Raw genomic sequence first — 23,056 nt, forward strand, 5'->3', positions numbered from 1 at the left:
TGGTTCATCATGCACCCCTCATGTATGTTTACACACACATATATGCACACACATGCATACTTTTTCTGAACCACTTGAGTAAAATGCACACATGTTGCCCCTTTACGCATAACTATTCAGCATGTACTTCCTAAAAGCAAGGAATTCCATGACAGACCACAGTGCAATGGTCAGAATTAGAAAGTGAGCATTGAAGAGTATTAGTATCTACAAATCTTATTCCAATTTTACCCAGTTACATTTGTATAGCATAAGAATATCTAAGATTGTGCATTGAATTCAGATTTCCTTACAGTGTACTCAGGAACATCATGGGAGTGTTGGATGAAAAGAACGAACATTACAAGGCCAACACACATTTTTAGGATGGTTCTGGGAAGAGGCTGTGCCAGCTTTGCCTTCTCAGTAGTAAGGCGTACCGGTGGAGTATCCTTATCTGAAGTGCTTGGGACCAGAAGTGGTTACGTCTTTTTATTTTTTCAGATTGTGGAATATTTGCATTATACTGGTTAAGCATCTCAAATCCCAATTCTGAAATGCCCCAGTGAGCATTTCCTTTGAGTGTCAGCACTCAAAAAGTTAAGAATTCTGGAGCATTTGGGATTTCAGATTTTCAGATTTGGAAAGCTCAACCTATACTAGACCTTTTACCTGCTCCCAGTCTGATAGGCCAGGATGAGGTAGTGTAGTTCCGTATGTGTTCCTTTCATTGTGAGTGAGGTGTTGAGCCCCATTCTGTGTGACTGCTGGTCATGTGCTGGGATTTTCTCTAAACAGCACCATGTGTGTCCATTTGCCCGATTTCAGGAGCAGCCCTGGGCCCCCTGCTGGCTGGGCTCCTCTCTCCGTCCGGCTGGAGCAATGTGTTTTACATGCTGATGTTTGCAGATGCCTGTGCCTTACTGGTAAGTCGGCCTATTTTTAGTCCAATCCACCTTGAATGCGGATCTCTGTGGTTGTGGCCAAACACTGGTGGAACTTTCTCCCGTGCATTCCTGAGTTATCAGACAGATTTGGGTCTTCCCATCTTTTCTAAATATGCATAGTCTAAAGCCCCTTCTCTCTCTGGTTAGAAAAAATCAGAAACAGAAGCAGGACAGTCTTTGGTCTGCAGTCTTGGTTGGGATGGCACAGAGGCCAGGAGCATGGAGCTCCATGGCTCTGGATCCTGCCCGTCATTGTCACTTGTGTGCCTTGGGCGGGTTTCGTAACCTCTGCTCCACAGCTTTAAAATGGGCATGATAATGGCACCCAGTGACAAGACTGCTGTGGGAATTAAAGCAGATGATATACAGAGCCCGGCCTCCCACTGGTCATCAGTGTCCTGGTGTCCCTCCTGCAGCCATGCTTGTCAGATGGCGGGAGCAGCCCCAACTTCTTTCACCTGAAGGGATGGGAGAGAATAAAGGGGCAAAGAGGCTGTCAATGCAGACACACCAAGTCGCCTTCTGGCTTCTGTCCCCTTTTCTCTGGGCTCCTGCTTCTGTGCCCTCCTGTGTTGAGAAAGCTTGAGGTTTTCCTCTGGGTAGGGAAGACCAGTGATGATGTCACAGTCACACAGATGTGCACTTGTGAGGGGCACATACACTTATCTTTACAAGTCACCTGGCCACAAAGTCCCCAGACCCACAGTCATGCCTCTCCTCTTGCTTCACCAGACAAAACCTTAGGCTGATCCCAATAAAAATGAGTTGAGAATTTTAGAAATATCAACTCACTCAACTAAGTGAAAGTCTTATATCTTAATTCCAGGAAATTATAAAACTCAACTTCCCCACCACATACAAAATCAAATACCAACTCTCAACCTATGAATTTACTAGGTTTAAATGGCTGTTCTTTGGATCATCTGTGGGTTTTCTTAATGCCTAAACGTTCTAGTGAAGCCTCCAGATGTATTTCCACTAAGTAGCAGTAAAATTCCTGTCATTACAACTGTTCAGAGAATCTGAAATATCTTCTTCAGAAATATTCAGTAATATATATTGAAAATTGTTTTGATGCATAGCCAAACTCATAAGAAAGTAAAGGAATTCCCCAGGAGCCAGAATTGTAAAGGCAATATAAATACACAAGCTCAGGAGTCAAGGGGTTGGGGTGGTTGTGCCCACACTGGGTAAGAGACAAGGTGTTAGGCTGGCACAAGATGAGGATTTGGAACTGGAGACTTCCTCATAGAGCCAGGACCCTTGAAGAGCCATGCTTGCAGTGAAAGAGTGTATTAGATGATATCTGCACACTGGCACAGGAAGACAATGGGAATCTGCCCATCTTAGCCAGATTAAGGGAAAAAATATCCCTTGAAAATTTTTAGCCATAGACCTCCCCACAGTCAGCTTTAATCTTTGAGCTCATATAAATATGTTTAAAATGAACAAAGTTGGTCCTTAGGCAGTGATAATGCAGAAGCAAATAGGGACAAATCTCAACCCTGCAGCACAGGATTTCTGTAGCTAACCTACTTAGATTTCTTCACCCTACTAAAGATGAGTTCACAATACAAAATTATGAAACATAAGCAATCCACTTTGAATGACAGTAACAGACATAAAAAATGGTGGAATTGGACTCCCCCAAAACTGCAGATAAAAGAGTTATATAAACTAAAAATAAATATATGCAGTGTTACTAATGACGTAAAGAAAAGGAACTGACCTCATGAAAGAAAGAACAAGACACTATCGAAAAGACAGAGCAGGCTTCAAAAACAACCAAACAGGAGTTATAGAAATGAAAAATGTGATCTTTAGCCTGAAAAAAAAAAACTCAATGGATGGGTTAGAAAAGTAAATTAGATACAGCTGAAGAGATTACTGAAATGAAATATAGACATGAAGAAATTATCCAGAATTCAGCACAAAAAGAGAGATGGAAAATATTAAAGAGAAATGAAATATAAAATGGAGGACCAAATGAGATGGCCTAATATTATCTGAAAGTAATTCCAGAGGAAGATAATAGACTGGGTTTGAAGCAATATTTTAAGAGAAAATAGCTGAGAATTTTCCAGATACATGAAAGACAAACATTCTTAGATTCAGGAATCAAACGACTTAGAATTCTGTACCTAGATAAACTTGCATGCAAGAGTAAGGGTGAAGTGAAAACATTTTTAACCAAAGATGCTCCCAGCAAAAATTGCTAAACAGTGTATTTAAAGAAGGAAGATAGATCCAGAAGGAAAGTCTGAGATGCAAGGAGAAATGCAAGCAAAAAAGCAATATTCCTAAGGATGAATCTAAGTATTGACCATATAAAATAGGGGCCAGCTAACTGTGGCCTATTTTTGTATGATCCTCCAGCTGGGAATGGTTTATATTTTTAAAGATTTCTTTAAAAAAATCAACAAAAGAATGCGCAACAGAGACCATATGGCTGCAAAGCCTGAAATATTTACTATCTAGACCTTTACAGAAGAAGCTTTCTGACTCTTAGTTTAAAACAACAGCAATGACGACTAATTTGGGCAATATAAAAAAGAACTGAAATACTGAAAATGTAAAGTACAAGCAGGACAATCAGAGTTCCAGCACACCACAGTTCTTACATTGTCAAGTCAATAGCAATAGAATGTGTAACCTTCCAGGCAATACAGGGAAATGAAGATTTATCCAAGAGAACCTAGGGTCAGGGGAAGCATAGGAAAAGCAGGGTAAATACAGAAATACATAGCGACATGGATGAAAATGATCCCAGCATACCAGCAACACAGTAACTATAAATGGACTAAACTCATCAGTTAGAAGCAGAGACTGTCAAGTTGCTTTTAAAAATACAGGCACTGGTTATTTACAAGAAACACACCTGCTACACTGGAATTCCGAAACGACGAAAGTAAAAGAATGGGAAAGTACACAACAGGTAAATAATAACCAGAGGAGGGTGGATTTGTTGCACTGGAAGAAAGAGACCTAAAGCAGAAGCACTTGGGAGATGGGGTCTTGTTGTAGTGAAGAAACTGAACCAGGATGTGCAGTAGGCCGGTGAGCTCGAGTTGAGCCTTTCAAACCTAAGAAATAGACATACCTTTTTCTCTTCCCTGATCAACATGCTTTGTGGTATCTTTTCACCAAAATAGACAAGTGTTTCCTCCCAAGTCTGAGGCTGAGAACCTCCATGATCTGAGCAGGTGTCCTGGGGGGCCAGAGGACACCATGCTTCCTGCCTCACCGTGCACACTGATGGCCAGCTCCAGGGCCTGCAGGACTGCCTGGGCACACAGCCAAAGTCCTTAGGTCTCCAGTACGCACTGGGCTCCTGAAGTTGGCAGGGCCCCTCCTTGTTGGTCATTCTTGCATGTGTGAGCCAAGCACACGGGCATGTTTTGAAATCGGATCTCTGTTCTTCAGAGCTGTCACTATTTACAGTTCGTGCCATACCTACAGATAACACTTGCTACTACATTCTTCATCTTTTTTCCTCTGTCTTAACGATCGGCTTTTCATAATCATAGGTCTCTTTGGGCTAGCACTTTTCACACATCACACTTGGTAGGATATAGATGTGGGTAAGGTACCAGCTCAAACACAACAAGCCTGTGCCAGTAATTGCAGCTAGCGGTTCAGATACACACAGATGGATTTATTTAACAATAACCTTGCTCTTGCCACCAGCACTATTGTTGGTACCTGCCGTGTTCCCATGACCTTTACCAACTAATTATCGCAAACACCTTTCATGTACCAAGCAGAGCAGCTGGATGCATCTTATCTGTAGAAGGGGCTCCTGTTCTCTCCAGCTTGAACTCACCTCATACGAGGGACTCCTAAGTTGCTACTCAAACCATAAGCATCTAAGAAAAGAGAAGAGTTTCTGCCTTCTCGAGCTGTGGCCTGAGGCTTGGGGGTGGGGCCGTGGGTTTGGTTTTTAAGCAGCCCCTCGAGACCGTCCTCCAGCACCCCTTCCCCGCCTCCCCTGGCCCAGTGATCCACCCTGGGTCTGAGGGCATCTGTGGCTCTCTAAGAGTGAGGGGCCACGTCCAGGGAGAGCCCTCCTGTGGGCTGATATCACACTGGGAGAGAGACTGGATCCACACTGGAAAATGCAGACACACTAGTTAAATTGGGGATAGCACAATCATTTGTCTGGATTTGGAAGCTGATGTTGAGCCCCCGAACATGTGAAAGGCACAGAGTTAAAGCCCTGGGTCTGGAGAGGAGCTCAGGCTGAGGCAGCAATATTGGTGGAACAGCCCTGACCCCCGGCCTACGCCTGGCCTCCGAGGGGCTCCCAGTGGGGTGCAGCTGTCCTGTGGCAGCCTCTTCAGACCCCAGGACTGGCGTCGGAGGAGATGCTCACCTGGCTTTAGAGTCGCCTGAGAAACTCGCGGGTCCACCCCCTGGGCCACCAGCATTGTGGTCCTCTTGTCTTTATTTTCTTTTTCCCACTGTGGACATTTTATGATTGGACTAATTTTATTCTAAACATGACTTGACCCCAGAACTGGTTCAGGCTGCATCTTTCCCAAAAGCCTTGTTTTCAGGGCACCTCCTGGTTCTTCGTGGGCCCTCATCAGACAGCCCTGCCCACAGGAACCAAGGCCTCGGGCTGAGTATGCAGGCCCCACTGCTCTTGCAGGGAGGTGACCCCAGGGAAGGTGCTGTGGGGAGAGAACCACCCGCCTGAGTCTTGCTAGCTAGGTCCTCACGGTGCCCACAGCGCGGGCTGCCCTGTGCCTGCCCCAGTGACGGGTGGGCTCACCTTTGTTTTGGTGCAGTTCCTGATCCGCCTCATACACAAGGAGCTGAGCTGCCCAGGGTCAGCGACGGGGGACCAAGTTCCGTAAGTCCCAGCTCGGGCCCTGTCCCCTGTCCGAAAGCCAGCTCCAAGGCGCCTTCTGTCCTGTCTGCCTTCCGCACCTGGCTTTCCCTAAAAGAAAGAAAACACATGGCTAATCTTTTCACGGCATGCCACCTTCACTCTTGCTTTTTCTTTTCTAATAAATACCTCTGTTTGGATGGGTTGGTGGTAATCTCTCCTCAAAACCTGGGTGGAAAATGAGAGGGAATTGCCGTCTCTGGCATTCTGTTGGAGGTGCAGCCCCCCGAGCTCTCCTTGCCTTCCTGCTTTCCCCCTTCTCCCTCCTCTTTTCCCTCCCTCTCTCCCTTCTCTCTCCTTCCTGGCCCCCAGGAGGTTGTGGGAAAGGTGCAAGGGTTTATCTAGCATCCAGTGCCCCATAGGAGACAAATCCCTGCTGGGCCTGGAGGGCAGCCGGCTCCCCAGGGGATTTGCGTGTGGTGTGTGAGGTTCAGCATCTCTTGCTGAGCCACTGCTGGCTGTTAGAGCAGGTGTTCTTTCATCCTTTCTTTCAGATTTAAGGAACAGTGACGCCCCACCCCCGGTCCCGTGGAGGGGGTCTGGGCCCACCCTTCACAACTGCCTTTCAAGGACAGTTTAGATAAAGGGCCCTGCACAGAAAGAGTGACTTCCCTTTGCCTTTTGCACACGCACCTGGAAAAGACACAGAAGCCAACCTGAGAACTCCTGGTGCTATTTTAAACGAGACGTAGAGCTGAACAGCAGTGAGAAGAGTCTGCGGGAACTGCTGCCTGAGCCGAGCCAGAGAACCGAAGACCCGGCCAACCCTGGCCTTGAAGGCGTGTGCCCATGCAACCACCTAAATGCACGCGTGACAGCCAGGCCGGGTGGGTGTGGGGTGCACAGGTAGCCTCGACCCTCTCAGGCGTGTCAGCCACAGAACATCAAAGTGAACGAGTGCCACGCTGGCTGTGGCTTCAGAGAACCTGAACGTGCCATGTGGAAAAACAGGACACCAGAGCCCACCAGACAGCGCCGGCCAGCAGAGAAGCAGAGAGCTGGCGCCACATGACAGCAGGAAGGCCGACAACCTGATCGGAAACCAAGACGGAGCTCAGACCTACATCACCCCAGAGGCTTTTCTAGCACCCCTGATGTTCCGGACTGACCTGAAAACTAATTGTTGAGAAGCCAAGGGTGAGGAGGCAGGAAGCACCTCCACTTGGAGGCACCCAGGCGTGCCAGCCACAGAGTGCCCTGAAGTCACCGTCATCCCAGCCCCTGGCATTCCTGCTGCCCTCCGAGGCCTCGGTGCTGCTGTTCAGCTCGGGGCACAGGGGCATGGCAGAGGCTTGGGAAGCGGCCTCCCACCGGCACTGGGATTGGCAGGTCCAAGCCCAGCAACTGGCTTCACTCCACGACACACCACACCTGGGACTGTTTTTAATACATAGCAACAGAGTGGGTTATTTATTTAAGATGTGTATTGTGTCATATGAAGTTTAAGAAACATAAATGGCATTTTGTTATTTATTAAGACAAACTCCAATTGTTCTCTGGCCGTTTTTTTCAGTCGTGTCTAGCAAAATACTTATCTGCCCTTTGAAATAAAATGTTTTTGTTAAAAAAATCTCAGAACACTCAGAGAATGTTGATGATTTCTGCTCACATTTCCATTACGCTGCAAAAGGGAATTTCCAAATCGTGTTGTGTGTTTTGGGTTTTCTCAGGTTTGGACATTCAGGATTTTGCGACTGAAAATCCATTTCCAGCAGGAAAGGGGCTACCTCTGGGGCCCTAGTTTGCACAGAAGGCCAAGCTGAGGCCCCAGTAAGCAGCCATCTGGATGTTTTCTAAATCACACAGTTTAAAGAATATCCTAGGATTTGTCCTTGACTAGGAGATGTCACACCCAGTGGCGGAGGGGAAAGATGGTGCACTTGGGAACTGCATGGTGGGGTCCAGGCTTTCAAACGCCCTTCTTAGAACCCTGGCCGTCCAGATGTGCATGGTGTGGGCTTTCCCCGGATGGAGTGCTGTGGGAGTTCATCTGGGGACCCCTCACAGCAGCAGGGCAAAGGTCAGAAACAACACACTGGGTGGCTCTGCCCATCACACGTGCACCTGCCGTCGTGTGGAGGCGTGGCTCTGCCCGTCACGCACATGTGCACCTGCCGTCGTGTGGAGGCGTGGCTCTGCCCGTCACGCACGTGTGCACCTGCCGTCGTGTGGAGGCGTGGCTCTGCCCGTCACGCACGTGTGCACCTGCCTTCGTGTGGAGGCGTGGCTCTGCCCGTCACGCACGTGTGCACTTAGTGCACATCACTAAGACTCTCCTATTCATGTTGACAAAAATGCCAGATGATGGAAACACAAGCTGGCAACAGGGCCAGTGAAAGAGCTCAAGGTGGGACTCCAGCTCTCCAGCCTGTCTGTAGGCAGGAAAAACTACTCCTGGAAGCTCACTTCAGTGAACGCACCTCACAGTCCAAGAGCTGCCGGGAGTACAGGTGCCTGGTGGCTCCTGTACTGTGCGTCTCAGTCAGACCAGAGCCAGCCTTCCTATCACCAGCTTGTAAAATCCAAGAAAACTAAGTTGCTTGATAAACTATGAACTGAAAAAAAAATGAGCCCTGATTTTTTATCATTCAATTCAACAGACATAAAAACCACTCTGCTAAATGGCCACAGGACCACTCCGGTCTCACCTCAGCAAAGCACAGCTGGGCCAGGTGAGAAGCAGGTGCGAGGGCACTGTGTCCCTTTCAGGCTGTGCCCACAAGGCACCCAGGCTGTCCCCCACAGGGCTCCGATGCACCAGGCCACCTCCCTTCCCAAGGCTCTGCATTGACCCACAGTCTCTGCACAGGACACCCCAGGTCCCTGGAGGGCAATAGAAGAGGCTGTAGCACTGGCTGCCAAGGCAGGGGCAGCTGTCAGGGCCACCAGAGACCACAGGCAGTAGGCAGGTCACTTCCCAGGGTGGGAGCACAACCTAGGCCCCTCCTGGGGAGGTGGTGGAGTCAGAATCACATAAGAGCCAAGGTTCCAGTCCCTCAGTGCCGGCTCCATTGTCCCCTGGACTTCCCTTACAAACCACAGACGCAAAGAGAGCACTTCTCAGAATCTCCACACAGCCACGGTGGGGCACTTAACCCACGTGACCCTTCGGGGCACAGGTGCCTGGTGACTGCACTGGCCACGTGCCCTGTGGCCCCCCAGAATGACACCTCATCCAGGATGGAAGCGGGAACTGAAGGCCTGGCTGGGAGACCCCAGGGGCCTGAGTCGGGAGGAGCAATGGTGCATTTGGAATCTGGCGGTGCCCCTCACTGAGTCTGGGTTAACTGCCACCACGCAGGCTTCCCTGTCCCATACGTTCCAACGTGCCCTGCGCCTGAGAACAGATCCAAGGGCCTCTGGAGAATGCAGTCCTGAGCTGCTTGCTCATTCTGAAGCCAGCTCTTGTTGCTGGCCCCTTCCCAAGGGGGCCTGTGAGCTCCGGACATGGGGATGATGTGGGGCATGGGCCACCTGTAGCGGTGGCCAAGTGCAGCATGTTCCCCGTCACACCGCTTGGGAGCTGGAATTTAACTCCAGCTGCTGAACGCAGGCAGTGTCTCTGGCACCCAGGGCAGGACGCCAGGGCCTGACCCTCCCAGGAGAGTCCATCATTGCTGAGCCAGTCACAGGCCACCCTGAAGCACCATCCCTGGGCAGCAAGTGGGATGCAGGGGCACAGCAGGGCACATCCCAGGCAGCTGGGAAAGTCCATGGAGGGCAGGGACAGGGGCATGTGCCATCGTCAGAGACAGTCAGGGTGGGCGGCACCCTGGGCTGCTGGGAAGGACAGTGGGGGAGGGTGGAAGGCAGGGGAGCCCTTGCCAGTTGAGAATTTCTTGATCTTTGGAATGGGTCCCTGACACCCTCCGGGACACCCTTAACAACGGTCAGGCCTGGAAACTGAAAGAGGCGATCGAGGCAAATATCTCAGTCAACCGAGGTCTATTCTGCCAGCTTTAGGGCATGTCCGGGAAAAATGCAAGCCAGACACATCTGTGGCTGTTTTTCTAAAGAGGCTTTCAAGAGGTGTGGTATTTAGACATTGAGGTAAGGTGAATGGTGACATTCTTGTGAGCACCCAGTAAATCTGCATTTCACATAAGGTAAATATTTGAAGAGGAAAAGGGAGTAAAGGAGGAATCCATTCTGCAGACTTCTCTGGGGAGGTGGAGGAACACTTGATCTCGTCTTGTCTTTGGCCTGCCACTGGGAGGACAAGCCCTTAGAGGACATTATCAGCATGGAATGGAACAGACTCTCGTTTTAGGAGCTGGACTTAGATTGCACACCTAAAGTTATGATTGGCATGTCCTTGTTTATGGGAGGCCAGCAAAGAATGTACTGATGAAAGATCTGTGGGGGCCCTTGGAGATGGCTGTGGGCTCCACCTTTCTGTGGGGACCTGGCTGATGCATCCTGCTAGTGACAGCTGTCCATACGGACGCAGTGTTGCATGACCCAGACTCCAGGCTTAACCCTCCCTTTGGCGTAAGAAGTTTGGGCATTCTGTGATTTTTATGTTTCTTTACACGCCCTCAGCCACTTTTTTTTTTTTTGAGATGGAGTCTCGCTCTGTCACCAGGCTGGAGTGCAGTGGCACGATCTCAGCTCACCGCAACCTCCGCCTCCTGGGTTCAAGCAGTTCTCATCCCTCAGCCTCCCGTGTAGCTGGGATTACAGGCACCTGCCACCACACCCAGCTAATTTTTGTATTTTAAGAAGAGACAGGATTTCACCATGTTGGCCAGGCTGATCTCGAACTCCTGACCTCATGATCCGCCTGCCTTGACCTCCCAAAGTGATGGGATTACAGACATCAACCACCACACCCAACCAGCCAGGCCAATTTTTGACCAAAACAGGATCGGTGAGTGGATGTCACGTGTCATTTGGGCCAACAGTGAACATGGACTTTGAAGGCATCTTGATCCTGAATATTCCATTCCCTTCTTCCTCAACTTGGTAATAACCGAGACGGTTCTGTCTCTTTGAAATTCTAAAATGAGGCAGGCACTGGACATTCTGTTACTGTTAAAATCCACACCCTGCCTTCCTCTAAAAGGAACTTGGAGTGGAGATGCAGAAAAACGGCATGTGCGTTTAAGGAGCCCCTGCACCCCGCGGTGCAGCAGCAGCCACACCCAGACGTCCTGGACCCCAACAGGAGGAGCTAGTGGCTCTGGGGGAGCAGACTCTCCCGGTCTCAAGGGCATTATTATTTTTTTTTTTTGAAACTGAGGTGACATTCACATAACATACAACTAATCATTTCAAAGCATACAGTTGGTGGCGTTTGGGGCATTCACAGTGTTGTGCAGCCACCAGCTCTCTCCAGGTCAACACGTCTTATCACCCCAGAAGATCACTCGAAACTGGTAAGTGATCGCTCCCCTTCCCCTCCATTTAAAATGAGAGTTTTCAAGGAGACTGGCTCCAGGGTGCCTGTGAGCACTAAAATTCTAGAGCCAGGTGAAAAATAGACCCTACTTCTCCTTCCATGCTAATCCATTCATTCATTAAAGAGACACAAGGGACCAGGTGCAGTGGTTCATGTCTGCAATCCCAGCACTTTGAGAGGCCAGAGCAGGTGGATCACTAGGTCAGGAGATCGAGACCATCCTGGCTAACAGTGCGAAATCCTGTCTCTACTAAAAAATAGTAAAAATTAGTCGGGCGTGGTGGCAGGCACCTGTAGTCCCAGCTACTTGGGAGGCTGAGGCAGGAGAACTGCTTGAACCTGGGAGGCAGAGGTTCGCGCCACTGCACTCCAGCCTGGGTGACAGAGCAAGAGTCCATCTCAAAAAAAGAAAGAAAGGAAAGAAAGAAAGAAAAGGAAGGAGCCCACACTCACCATTAGCATTTCTCAAATGGAAACATGGCTTGAGAATTATGCGTCCTTATGGACCAGGGACCAGGCCTCCAAGAAGTCTCCCAGGAAACAAAGGTCCAGCAGGACCATGGCTGGGCTGTCATGTCCAGAAGCCACCAGGCCAGAGCAGGGGCCCCGGCAGGCAGGGCACGGTTGGGTCTGCATTGGCCTCTCTTCCCCTTTTGCACCAGCTTTCAATAAATCTTTCTTCCTCCACTTTTTCCACATCCTCACAACCCCTTCCTCGTCCACCTGCTATTGGCAGCAAAGACTTGGGGCTCTCACAGTGTGTCCCCACACGTCCACAGACGGGAAGGAGTCACCCCAGCCTCCTGGGGCAGGAGGGTGCAGCATGTCTGACTCTCATCACACTTTCTGTGTCTCAGCAAGTTACCAGCATTTCTTTGTATTTACTTCTGGTAAGAACAGAAACCTTAGCCGGGGCCTTGGCTGCCCTTGGAGCTGCTGGGAAAGTCCCATGAGTAGAAGGGATGGGTAAAGGGTGGAAACGCCTCGTCTCCACCAGCTCACAATAAGCCGCAAGAGGAGTTTAGTCCCTCAGACGCTTTCGGCACCACTTAGTCAGCGGGGGGAATAAACAGCTTTCCGGGAAACAGGCCCGAGACGCAGGAAGGGAAGGGGACCCCGTGGGAAGGACCTTACTCGTTCTGCCCCTTGCAGTCAGCACCTGAGGAGAAGCCGTGGGGAAAAGCAGTGCTGAGCTCAGCGCGTTGACCAGTGTCAGGGCTGAGTAGCCACAGGACAGAACTGAGAAGCAGGTACCGGCATCAAGCCTGCCGCCCTGTTTACATCCACGCATACGTTTTCCTCTTACCTGCATCAAGCCTGCCGCCCTGTTTATATCCACGCATGCGTTTTCCTCTTACCTGCATCAAGCCTCGTGCCCTGTTTATACCTACCCATCTGTTTCCCTTTACCTGCATCAAGCCTCCTGTCCTGTTTATACCTACGCATCTGTTTCCCTTTACCTGCATCAAGCCTCCTGTCCTGTTTATACCTACGCATCTGTTTCCCTTTACCTACATCAAGCCTCCTGTCCTGTTTACATCCACGCATGCGTTTCCTCTTACCTGCATCAAGCCTCCTGCCCTGTTTATATCCACACATGCGTTTCCTCTTACCTGCATCAAGCTTGCCGCCCTATTTATATCTACACCTGCATTTTCCTCTTGCCTTTTCAATCCAGAGGCCTCACTAGCCTTGGCCTAGTCATTCTTTCTCCTTGTCTTCTCTTTGGGTATTTTATTGATGCTTCCTGATAGCACCAAATGGCTCCCCTAGGGCTGAGGCACTCACGTGTGTGTGAGTGTGCAGGAATTCCCTGGAATTCAGACGGACTGCCTTAGACTAATATGACTGCTTTGAGGCAAAATAAGCGTATGGCCTGAAACTTGCCGCTCATCCTGGCCCAGACGTGCCTTGCCAAAGGTGCCTCTGGCCTGGCTAGCAGATTTGGGCAGCAGCAGCAATCACCAGTGTGACTTGAAGGCGCCGCGTCACAAGCACGGGGTACTTTGGTGGACACCTGAGAGGCAGGCAGCCTGCTCAGGGGGGTGAGGCTGCAGGACGCCTCCACAGTCTGTGTGGTCAGACCCCGAGGGTCCAGCGCCAGCACTGTGGTCCCCCTACTCGCTTACTGAGAACCCAGAGCCTGACCCCAGGGTCCTGAGAGCCTTGACACACAGTTTAATAACTAACTGTGACTGTACACCCGTGCACCCGCTCTCCCGGGCAGGAAATTAAACGTCACCAGCACTCCGGAAACAGCCCTTTTGAGGAAACGGCATTCTAGCCTGGGGGTTTTAACTGACTTTACCTGGTGTGCTAAGCACCTCTCTGCAGGTGGGCCATGTGGATCCCCTCCGCTGTGTCCCTCCTCTCTACAGCCTTTGCCCACTGTCCTACTGGGCCATTTGTCTCTTTCTAACTAATTTGTGTCAGTACCTTCTGAGCTCCATTCATGTCTGTGAGGGTTAGTTTTGTGCATCCTCATGGCCAGGCCTTAGTACCCAGTTATTCAAGTGAACACGACTTAGGGTGTTGTCCTGAAGGCATTTCATAAATGTGCTTAACACCGTGAATCCATCAACTTTAACTAATGGAGATTTATCCTCCATAACTTGGGTGGGCCTGGTCCAGTCAGTTGAAGGGCTTGAGAGCAAAACTGAGGCCTCCCCCAGGAAGGAGAAATTCCACTGGTGGACTCAGCCTCGGCTCCGGCCTGAGAGTTTCCAGCCTGATGCCTGCCCTGGATTTCAGACTTGCCCAGCCAACCGCCACAGTTGCATAAGGCGGTTCCTTGAAATGAATCTGTGTGTGCACACGTGCATGTGTGTGTGCGTGTGTGTGCCTGTGTGCATTTGTGTGTGTCCATGCATGTGTGTGCATGTGTGTGTGCATACGTGTGTGCCTGTGTGCATCCATGTGCACGTGTGCGTGCGTGCATGCATGCATGTGTGTATGTGCATGCATGTGTGTGCATCCGTGTGCATGCGTGTGTGTGCATGCATAGGTGTGTGTGTGTGTGCATTGTGTGTGCATGCGTAGCTGTGCGTGCACGTGTGTGTCTGTGTGTGTGTGTGTGTGATCTCCGACTGGTACTGTTGCTCTGGCTGAACCTGGAGGATGCATCATCTTTCTGCATCATCTACCTGTTTTACAGGGACCTGTCTTATCTTTAAAATCAGAAGTAATTAAGTTATTTTAAAAATCAAGGCGAGTACAGAAAGAACGTAAACACTCTATTCCGGGGCTGTTTCTTCCTGGGACAGTTGTATTTTGAGCACATTTTCCCAAGAGTTGCTGCTGCCACTCTGTGTGAGCCCCGCATCCTACCACAGCCTTAGGGACAGCAAGGTCACCAGCTCTAGAAGCTCTGCCTTCAGAACGGCCTACTCCGCAGCCAGCCCCATGAAGACACCTCTCGGGTGCCTGGTGTTGTAAAATTTACCCAAATCCAGAGCCGTGATTCCAAATCTGATGGTAGAAGAGCGGCACTCATTTGCTCGTCCGTTCATTCAGCACACTCGTGTCGCCAAGCCCTGAGAATAAGCGCAGGGACACACACAGTAATAAACAGGGAAAGCCAAATCGGCCCCGTGGAGTTGTCTGAGGGGAGCAATAGACGACTAACAAAGGAACAGTAAACAGTCCGGGGGCAGGAGCGGGGGCTGTATGATTGTGTATTGATGGTCGTCTTCGAGGACGGGATAAGGGCGTGACGGAGTGAACCCTGCAGATCTCGGGAAGGCCATTCCAGACCCTGGAGGAGGTCCAGGAAGGAAGTTCAGCAGCACAGGCCACAGAGGGTCACTGATTTCGCCGATTTCACCAGGATCAGGGTTTTCCATACTAGTCAGGCTGTAGAGACAAGGGACAGGACCGTGAAAGGAGAGGCGAGGCTAGTGACCCAGGAAACCCAAGCCTGGTCTCAGGCTGGTGAAGAGGTGGATGATGGTGCGAGTGGGGAATCAGTGGGCTCCGTGGCTGGAAGACTCGCTGGGGGCTGATCTGGACAGATGGGAGGTGGGTGAGGTCCTGGGAGCCGAGGTTCTGGAGACAGGGCGGGCGTGGCCAATGATGAGCCCTAGGGTGTGACTCTGACAATGGGCACTGAAGGGGTTGGAGGGAGGTGCCACTGGAAAATTGTAGTAAGTGAGAAGAGACAGAAATAGGAGGACCAGAAGGAAAGCCACTGTTCTTCTCAGAGAACAGTAACGGGTTCAACTTTGGGCCAATAATCACAATTTAGAACCGACAGCAGCTTCAGAGGCCACGTGACAGATAAGGAACCCAAGGCCCCAAAAGTGGCCGTGGAGACCAGACCGAGGGGTTCTGGCCATGGCTCTGTGCCTTTCGTAAAGGCAGCCTATGTCTGCACTCACCTGTGCTTCGATTGCCAGGAGCCCTGCAATTGCCAGGAACAGTATCTGCAGAAGTTCCTTTTGGCACCTGGGAGGGCACCTCTCATCAGTACTCTAAGACCTTGGCCATCGCGGCAGACCGCAGGGTGGACGCTGGGTGGGCTGTACCATGGCCTCGGCCACCGCCTGCAGATCCAGGCTCCCTGAAGCCTGCTGGGCTGGTGGCCTCGGGGGACCGGTGAGCTGCGTCTGCCTGGGCTCGTGAAAGGCCGCTCCCACGTTTTGGTTTTGCTTTGGTACATAGAACCCAGGCCCTCTGTTGCCACAAGAGGGCCCCCCAGCCCCGGCTCACTGAGGCCTTCCCGTGGAGGAGCGTATCCTGTCCGGTCCGCAGCTCAAATATCCAGAGCTCAGGAGACCCTGGCCCCGTGCCCCACCCTGCCCCAGCCGGGCCACACTGCCCCCTCCACCACACCGGGCAAGCCCCTCCCGGCGCTGCACTCAGTCCTGGGTGTCAGAGGGTCCTCTGGCTTCACTTGTCACATTTAACGAGGAACCAGAAATCAAATGTATCCAGAGCCAGCCTGGGCTTTAAGATAGAAGGGAGGGCAGGAGTGGGGGGTCCAGGGACAGGGGCTGGCTGAGGAGAAAGGATGGGGGCAAGAGGACATTCATGGAGCACCCTCTCCCCACCCATCCGCCACCCACTCCTCCCAGCACTTCTTGTGAGGCCTCACTGTCCCCGCCTTTTAGTAAAAAGTGGAGAAACAGCCTCACAGAGGATGACCTGCTTCAGCTCCCCACGCCACGCTGTGGCTGCCCAGGGTCGGGACCCAGCCGCCACATCCACGGCTCAGGGGTGGGAGCCAAACCTCACTAGAGTCCAAACTCAGGGCCAGGACCCAGGCCACAAGTCCGACCTTTGTCCTTTCCTCGAGCTTGTTGGGAAGCCCAGACTCACCCAACTCCAACCCAAAAAAGGCTGCAACAAACCAGCCTTCCTTGTGATTTCGTTTTATGATTTTGTTTTCACGTTTTCTTACTATGGGAGTTCTCATGGGTACATAAAAATAGACAGCTTAATAAGCTCCACATCCCATCCCCAGCCTCGACAGTTATCAACAGGCTGCCTTTCCTGCCTCAAATCTAGCCCCCCAGGGAAGCCGTCATTTTATCTCACATGATTTGCTTTTTTTTTTTTTTTTTGAGCCAGTGTCTCACTCTGTCAGCCAGGCTGGAGTGTGGTGGCACCATCTCGGCTCACTGCAACATTTGCCTCCCAGGTTCAAGAGATGCTCCTGCCTCAGCCTCCCGAGCAGCTGGAATTACAGGCTCACACCGCCATGTCTGGCTAATTTTTGTAGACATGGGGTTTCACAATGTTGGTCTCATGATGTTGGCCAGGCTGGTCTCGAACTCCTGGCCTCAAGTAATCTGCCCGCCTCGGCCTCCCAAAGTGCTGGGATTACAGGCATGAGCCACCACGCCCAGCCTGGTTGTGTTTTTAAGCAAATTATTGCATCATACCATCACACCCAAACAATGCTGCTGTGTTACACAGCCACTTGTCCAGCCTCCTGTTCTATGGACGAAGATCGCCAGTTTCTCCACTTTCCAGACAAACAAAGCCACTGACGCCCCGACAGGCCATGTGACTTCGCACAGCGCAGCCCCCGGGATCAGGGCCCGATCAGAGCCCTGGGGATGCTGGTTGTGCCTGGTGGCATTGCAGGGGGGAACGAGCCCCGCCTGGGCTGTTCCCAGGTGATCACATGCATGCCACCGGGATGAGGCAGGAGGGTGGACCCTTGTGAGAGGAACAAGCCACAGGTGCTCTGTCCCCTGGGGTCCCCTCAGCAGCAGGCCTCTATAAATCCCCTCGCCTCATACTGAAGGAGGAGAGAAATGAGTAAGAAATTTAAGTTACCACTAACGTTATTTTTAGAAACTGCAGTATGAAATGAAAAAAAAAAAATGTCTCCAGACTGCCGAGTGGGGGAAACGATAAATCCGTGCCTCCAAATTATACGAAATGCAAGAAAACCACCCAGCGCCAATGACTCAGAGGAGCTGGGGTGGGATTCGGTTAGGATAGGGAACTCCTGGAGGGCCTTCAACTCGGCGGCAAGTTGATGGCACCGCTGTCACCCTGCAGGAAAGATCCAGCTCTCTTCCGAAGCCTCCCCAGCCATTTGCAAGCAAAGCGTGGGAAGCAGGCCGGGCTGAGCACGTCCAGGGCTCCCAAACTACGCTGAAGCCGAGATCCAGGACTCCCGCCTGAATTGGGATCGTTGGAGCGGGGTGCTGGAGGGAACGCTGAGGCCTCTCAGGTCGATGACCGTGTCCATGCCAAAGCTTGCTGCAGCCCGTGAGCTGAGAGTTGCCACCATCCAGACACCACCCTGCACAGTGGAGTGGGGCAGGGCAGGACAGAGGGACAGTGTTTGCCCTCCAGACCACCTTGCTGGCCCGTGCTGCGGGGCTCAGTCTCCCTCACCCTGGGGCACAGATCAAGCAGGCCTGTTCCCTCAAGTCCTCTAAGAATGCCCCATCTCTGTCGTCCTCTGTAATAGTCACTAATGCTTTCTGCCAAGTATTTCCAATTTTTGCCCCTTCTAGGCTCCTGCAGCTATTCCGCTCCCAGCCTCCTACTATGTTGGCCAACATTTTGACACGTGAACCTTCTGGGCTGGGCACGGGTCATGTGGCAGAGCCCTTTCCCCTCGGCCATGGGGACTGGCAACGTCCGACACATCGGCTGCTCAGTGAGCCTGGTCCAGGCGTGGCAGTGTGAGGCATGAGGCAGTCCCCCAGCCCAGTAGCCCCCCAGTAACTGGGTAACCAATGTGACAGGATGGCCATGGGGAGGCAGGGGTGGTGCTTGGTGGGCAGAGGTGGCTCATGTACAACACTGTGCCTGTGACGCTGTGGGAAGCCGACCTTACACCTAACAAAATCGCAGCTCCGGAGGAGGGGCCTGGAAACGATGTTAGTAGTAATGAGTGTTGGTTGCCTTTGGATTGCGTTAGAAAGATATTATAAGGAAACGAGGCACACAGAAAGTAATTGTGTGGTTTGTAAGCCAGGATGAAAGGGAATGGAGAGTTCAGTTCAGGAACGTGAAGGACTAGACAGAAGCTCCTCATATACCAACAGCAAAATGGTAAAATAGAAAGATGCCTGAAGCAACAGCTGCCACGAAAGCTCAGCATCTTCAAGAGGGAAATCAAGGCATAGCCTCACGTCCACTTCCACCACGCCTCTTAAGAAAAAACTCAAATCTTTTTTTCTCTGCTCTCACACAACTACAACAATCAACACAGAAGGCTTCTGTGACACCAAAATATGTGGAGATTTATCCCCACCAGCAAGCAAGCAGTCAGCGCTACAGCAGACACTGGCTGGGTGTCCTGTAATTCCATCCTGACTCTGCCTACCTGGAGAGAGCTCGTATCCCACAGGATGAGGGCTCCGTCCCCAAGACTGCCCCTCTCCCACCTCAGACACCAGTTGCAAGCCTGGGCCTCTGGAACTTCTGACCAAATGGCTATAAATCAGGGTCCCACAACCCCTCTTTGGGTTCGATTAATTTGCTGGGGCAGCTTATACAACTCAGGGAAACACCTGTGTTTGCCAGTTTGTTATTAAGGACATTGCAAAAGATACAGATGAAGAAACACGTAGGGCAAAGTATGGGGGAAGGGGTGCGGAGCTTCCATGCCCTCCCCAGGGGCCACCCTCCAGGAACCTCCGCATGGTCAGTGTTCAGCCATCCTGAAGAGCCCTGTCCTCTTGGGCCTTTCATGGAGACTCACGGGGTGGGCGTGATTGACAACCATGTAGAAATGTGACTGGCCCAAAGGGATATGGTGTAAACCCAGCGAGGCTGTCTGGCCACATTCTTCTTGGCTTTTCTGGGCAGCATTCCCTCCTCCAGGGTGTGGGGCGGGACCCCTCTGGAATGAGGAGCTTATGACCCACGGCAGGTTAGGGTTCCACCTGCCCAAAGCAGGCAAAAAGAGGGCAGAAGAAGGTCAGGGAGAGAGACTTTGTTGTAACAAGGGCTGTGGGAGTTATGACCCAGGAACTGTGGACAAACCCCATATATATGTACATACATACATATATGCATATATGTAAGCCGTATGTGTACATATTATACATATACATATATGTATATACATATATATGGAGTTTTGTCCACTTAATATATTTTTTATATATAAAATAATATTACAGTGTCTGAGTGGACAGAAGTGAATCATGTCAGGTGAACACAATGGCTTGGGAAAAACAGATAAAGGGTATGGCGTTCCCATGTAAGCTCTGTCGCCTCGAGAGGCCTGCCATCGTCTCTCTCCATAATTTCAGAAGAAGCTGAACAAACAACATTTTTAAGAGGATGGTAACACCCAAGAACCTATAAACCTAGAAGAAAACCGTCAATTATCATTGTCTGCAGCAGTTCATGTTCTGAAAAGCCACTGTAAACATGGAATTAGAGATGAATGAGTCATGCTCCTAGGAGAAAGACAGGGTTAAGGTTCCTGAGAGCTCTGGTCACTAAATTTTCATCCATCCACACCCAATCCTGTTTTATGTGTTTCTGTTTAAAGACACCTGTGTAATATTGTTGACTCACTAACATCGAAGCTTTCTCTAAGACGCCGTTTTTCTCTGATGCTTGGCAGCCAGCTTCCCTGTGCTTAGGACCACTTCAGCACTATGCTTGGGCCAACTTAGCAAAACCACCAAAAAAAAAAAAAAAAGAATGTCACTAAGGAGACCATGGAAAGACTCATGTTTACAGGATGAGCTAGAACAAGAAGGCAGAACATCACTGTGTCCAGCCTCAGCTGGAACATGCTCATCCCATGTCTGAAACTTCACCCCCCTGTGTGTGTCCAGTGACCTGGAGTGCCCCGAGTATTGATGTGGGGGTTACAAATACATTTGCCCCAGTGGGTGAATCACGGACTGTATTTGTGATTGATTGAGAACTTAAGAATAACTCGGGGCTCCCATTCTTTGAGGAGTGGCAGAGAGACTGAGAAAGTGGGAACTCTCCAGTGCCTGAGATGCAGGTGGCCCAGGGGACAGAGCAAAGGAAGGGCCAGCCACTGCCACTGAGAACATGGACTGGGGCCTGCCTAGGGAGGAGAGCTGGGGCCACAGCAAGGAGCATCCTCCACCACACTGGGACCTCAGGCTGGCTGCACTCCACGATTGCCATGTGCTTGCCACTCTGCCCCTCTCTGAATGGGGCTGGTTGCTATTCTCTCTGCTCCCACATTTCATAGTAAACGGGCAGGAGAAGTAAATTACTTGTCTTTCCATTTCATAGGTCTTCAGTCTAGAAAGGGACTGTCCAGACCCACTGAGGACCACTGGGCACCACCCACAATGGAGAGACCACCTAGATCACCAGGGCAGCCGTAGTACTACGGGCAGGACTGGAAGGAACTTCAGGTGGGAGGGAAAGAATGAACTTCATACGTGAGGGGAAGAAGCTTGACCTTGGGATGGCCATATGACGTCAGCGCTGCTCAGTTACTTCTGGTTTCTCTACTCTGGAAGGGTGGCAGTACAGCAGGCGGATCCCCAGCAAACAGACTGATTCGGAGCCTAGTAGGCAGAAGGCTCATTGGGAAGTTCCCTTGGGGTCAAGGGCCATGGGAAAGAGGCAGCAGAGGATGGCACAGGGAGAGAGGATGGCAGCCTTGGGCCCCCATGGAGAGAGAGAACCAGCCCATCACACTTGGCCCAGACAGCCATGCCTGACCTTCCCTAGGGGTTGTTCAGGCCTCCTCTGTGGCGAGTGCTTTCTGGGAGCAGCTGCCTATTACATACAGATCTTTGCACCTTCTGCCCACTCCTCCATGTCCACCCCGTGCCTCAGCCCCGACTGCCCATCCCCACTCTCCACATCACTCCCATTCTGGGCTCAGCTGGCAAAGTCATTGGCCATTGCCCATGGATTCAGAGATCTTCTAACCTCACAGCCACTTACACAGAGGGGATGACCACTGGGAGAACGTTCCTTCATCACCCTCTGTGTTAGTCCGTTCTCACATTGCTATAAAGATACTACCCAAGACTGGGTAATTTATAAAGAAAAGAGGTTTCATTGACTCACAGTTCTGCATGGCTGGTGACACCTCAGGAAACTTACAATCATGGCGGAAGGGGAAGCAGGCACGTCTTATGTGGTGGTGGGTGAGAGAGACAAGGGGAATTGCCAGGCACTTATAAAACCATCAGATCTCATGAGAACTCCCTCACTATCACCAGAACAGCGTGGGGGAAACCGCCCCCGTGATCCAATCACTTCCCACCAGGTCTCACCCTCCTCACCTGGGGATCACAGTTCAAGATGAGATTTGGGTGGGGACACAGAGCCAAACCATATCACGCTCTTGAAAGGGCAGCCTGGTGAGACTGGAGTATGGCAGCTGGGTGATTTGGGCTGGTCCCACAGGCAGAGCAGACACCTCCATGAACTAAGGCCAGACTTGTCCCTCCCTCCTCAGTTCACCGGAAGGTTCCTCCACTGGGGCTCTGAGGACTGCTGTGGAGCGTGGCAGGGTACTGGGCAACTGCCACTGCTTGGCCTCCTGCTCCTGCTTCTGCTGCTGCCACACACACCCTCCCACCTGTAATGGGTTATTTCTGAGTCCCCAATCTCATGACCCAGGGGCGTGACAGAATCCAGCTCATCTGAGCAGGTCCACGTGCACAACCAGGTATTCCATCCCCCCAGACCCCAGGAGCACATCAGCAGGGACTTTTCAGAATGTTTTACAGAATCCTCTCCCGCAGGTGGCATGGCTTTGTTCCCGCATCCCAGGGGCCTGCACTGCGATTCTGGCATAGGGGCTTGCCATAAACACACAGCATTGCTTTCCCACGTCTGATACCTCTCATAACACAGGGTCTGATCAGCTGCAGGGCCTGAGTCACAGGGCTGCCCGCACTGCAGCCTCGACCTGCTACAGGCTCAGTGAAGGCCGACAGCTTCTCGTATCAATGGTACATAGACTGGAGTGGTCTTCACGGGTGTGGGATGTGCTGCCTGCAGAAGGTGTACTGGCATTTTCTGTCTCTCTTGGTCGGGGGAGATGCAAGATACAATAATTGGCTCTTTGCTGTGGACGGGAGGTCCCGTATGCTCCTGGTTATGGGACCTCCCCGGCAAGAGTGTTATTAGTGGCAGTTCCCAGAATGTTCGTAGGATTTGTCTGCCAGCTGCAGGCACTCAGGCATCTTACCAAGACTCCCAGTGTGTTAGCCACTTCTTGGTTAGCACCCGACCAGTGCTAATCAATGTGGTGGGCCAGTGTCATGCTCTTTGGGATGTCCAGCTTGTCCAGCTCTCTCTAGGCTTCCTTAGGGCATAGAACACATGGGTTATTAGCACGTAACCCTGAGGCAAAGCCAGGGTCCACTGTTATTCATCCTATGTGAATGCAGGCTCTTTCTGATG

General features: G+C 51.2%; 1 protein-coding gene across 7 annotated transcripts in view; it reads left to right on the forward strand.

Annotated features, from left to right (window-relative positions):
- Positions 1-7,300, forward strand: part of LOC105472578 (solute carrier family 37 member 1) — an 82,498-nt gene extending 75,198 nt beyond the window's left edge. For 4 of the 7 annotated variants that reach the window (XM_011725955.3, XM_071095757.1, XM_071095758.1 and 1 more), the window contains exon 18: positions 808-1,046. In XM_011725955.3, the coding sequence (XP_011724257.1) occupies positions 808-1,046 (239 nt within the window). Of the gene's footprint in view, positions 1-807; positions 1,047-5,716; positions 5,782-6,311 lie in introns of those variants that run through there. The other 3 variants (XM_011725956.2, XM_011725957.3, XM_071095759.1) reach the window with 2 other exon arrangements.
- The last annotated feature ends 15,756 nt before the right edge of the window (positions 7,301-23,056 follow it).

The sequence above is a fragment of the Macaca nemestrina genome, chromosome 4 (genome assembly GCF_043159975.1).
Source record: "Macaca nemestrina isolate mMacNem1 chromosome 4, mMacNem.hap1, whole genome shotgun sequence".
NCBI classification, from domain to species: Eukaryota; Metazoa; Chordata; class Mammalia; order Primates; family Cercopithecidae; genus Macaca; species Macaca nemestrina.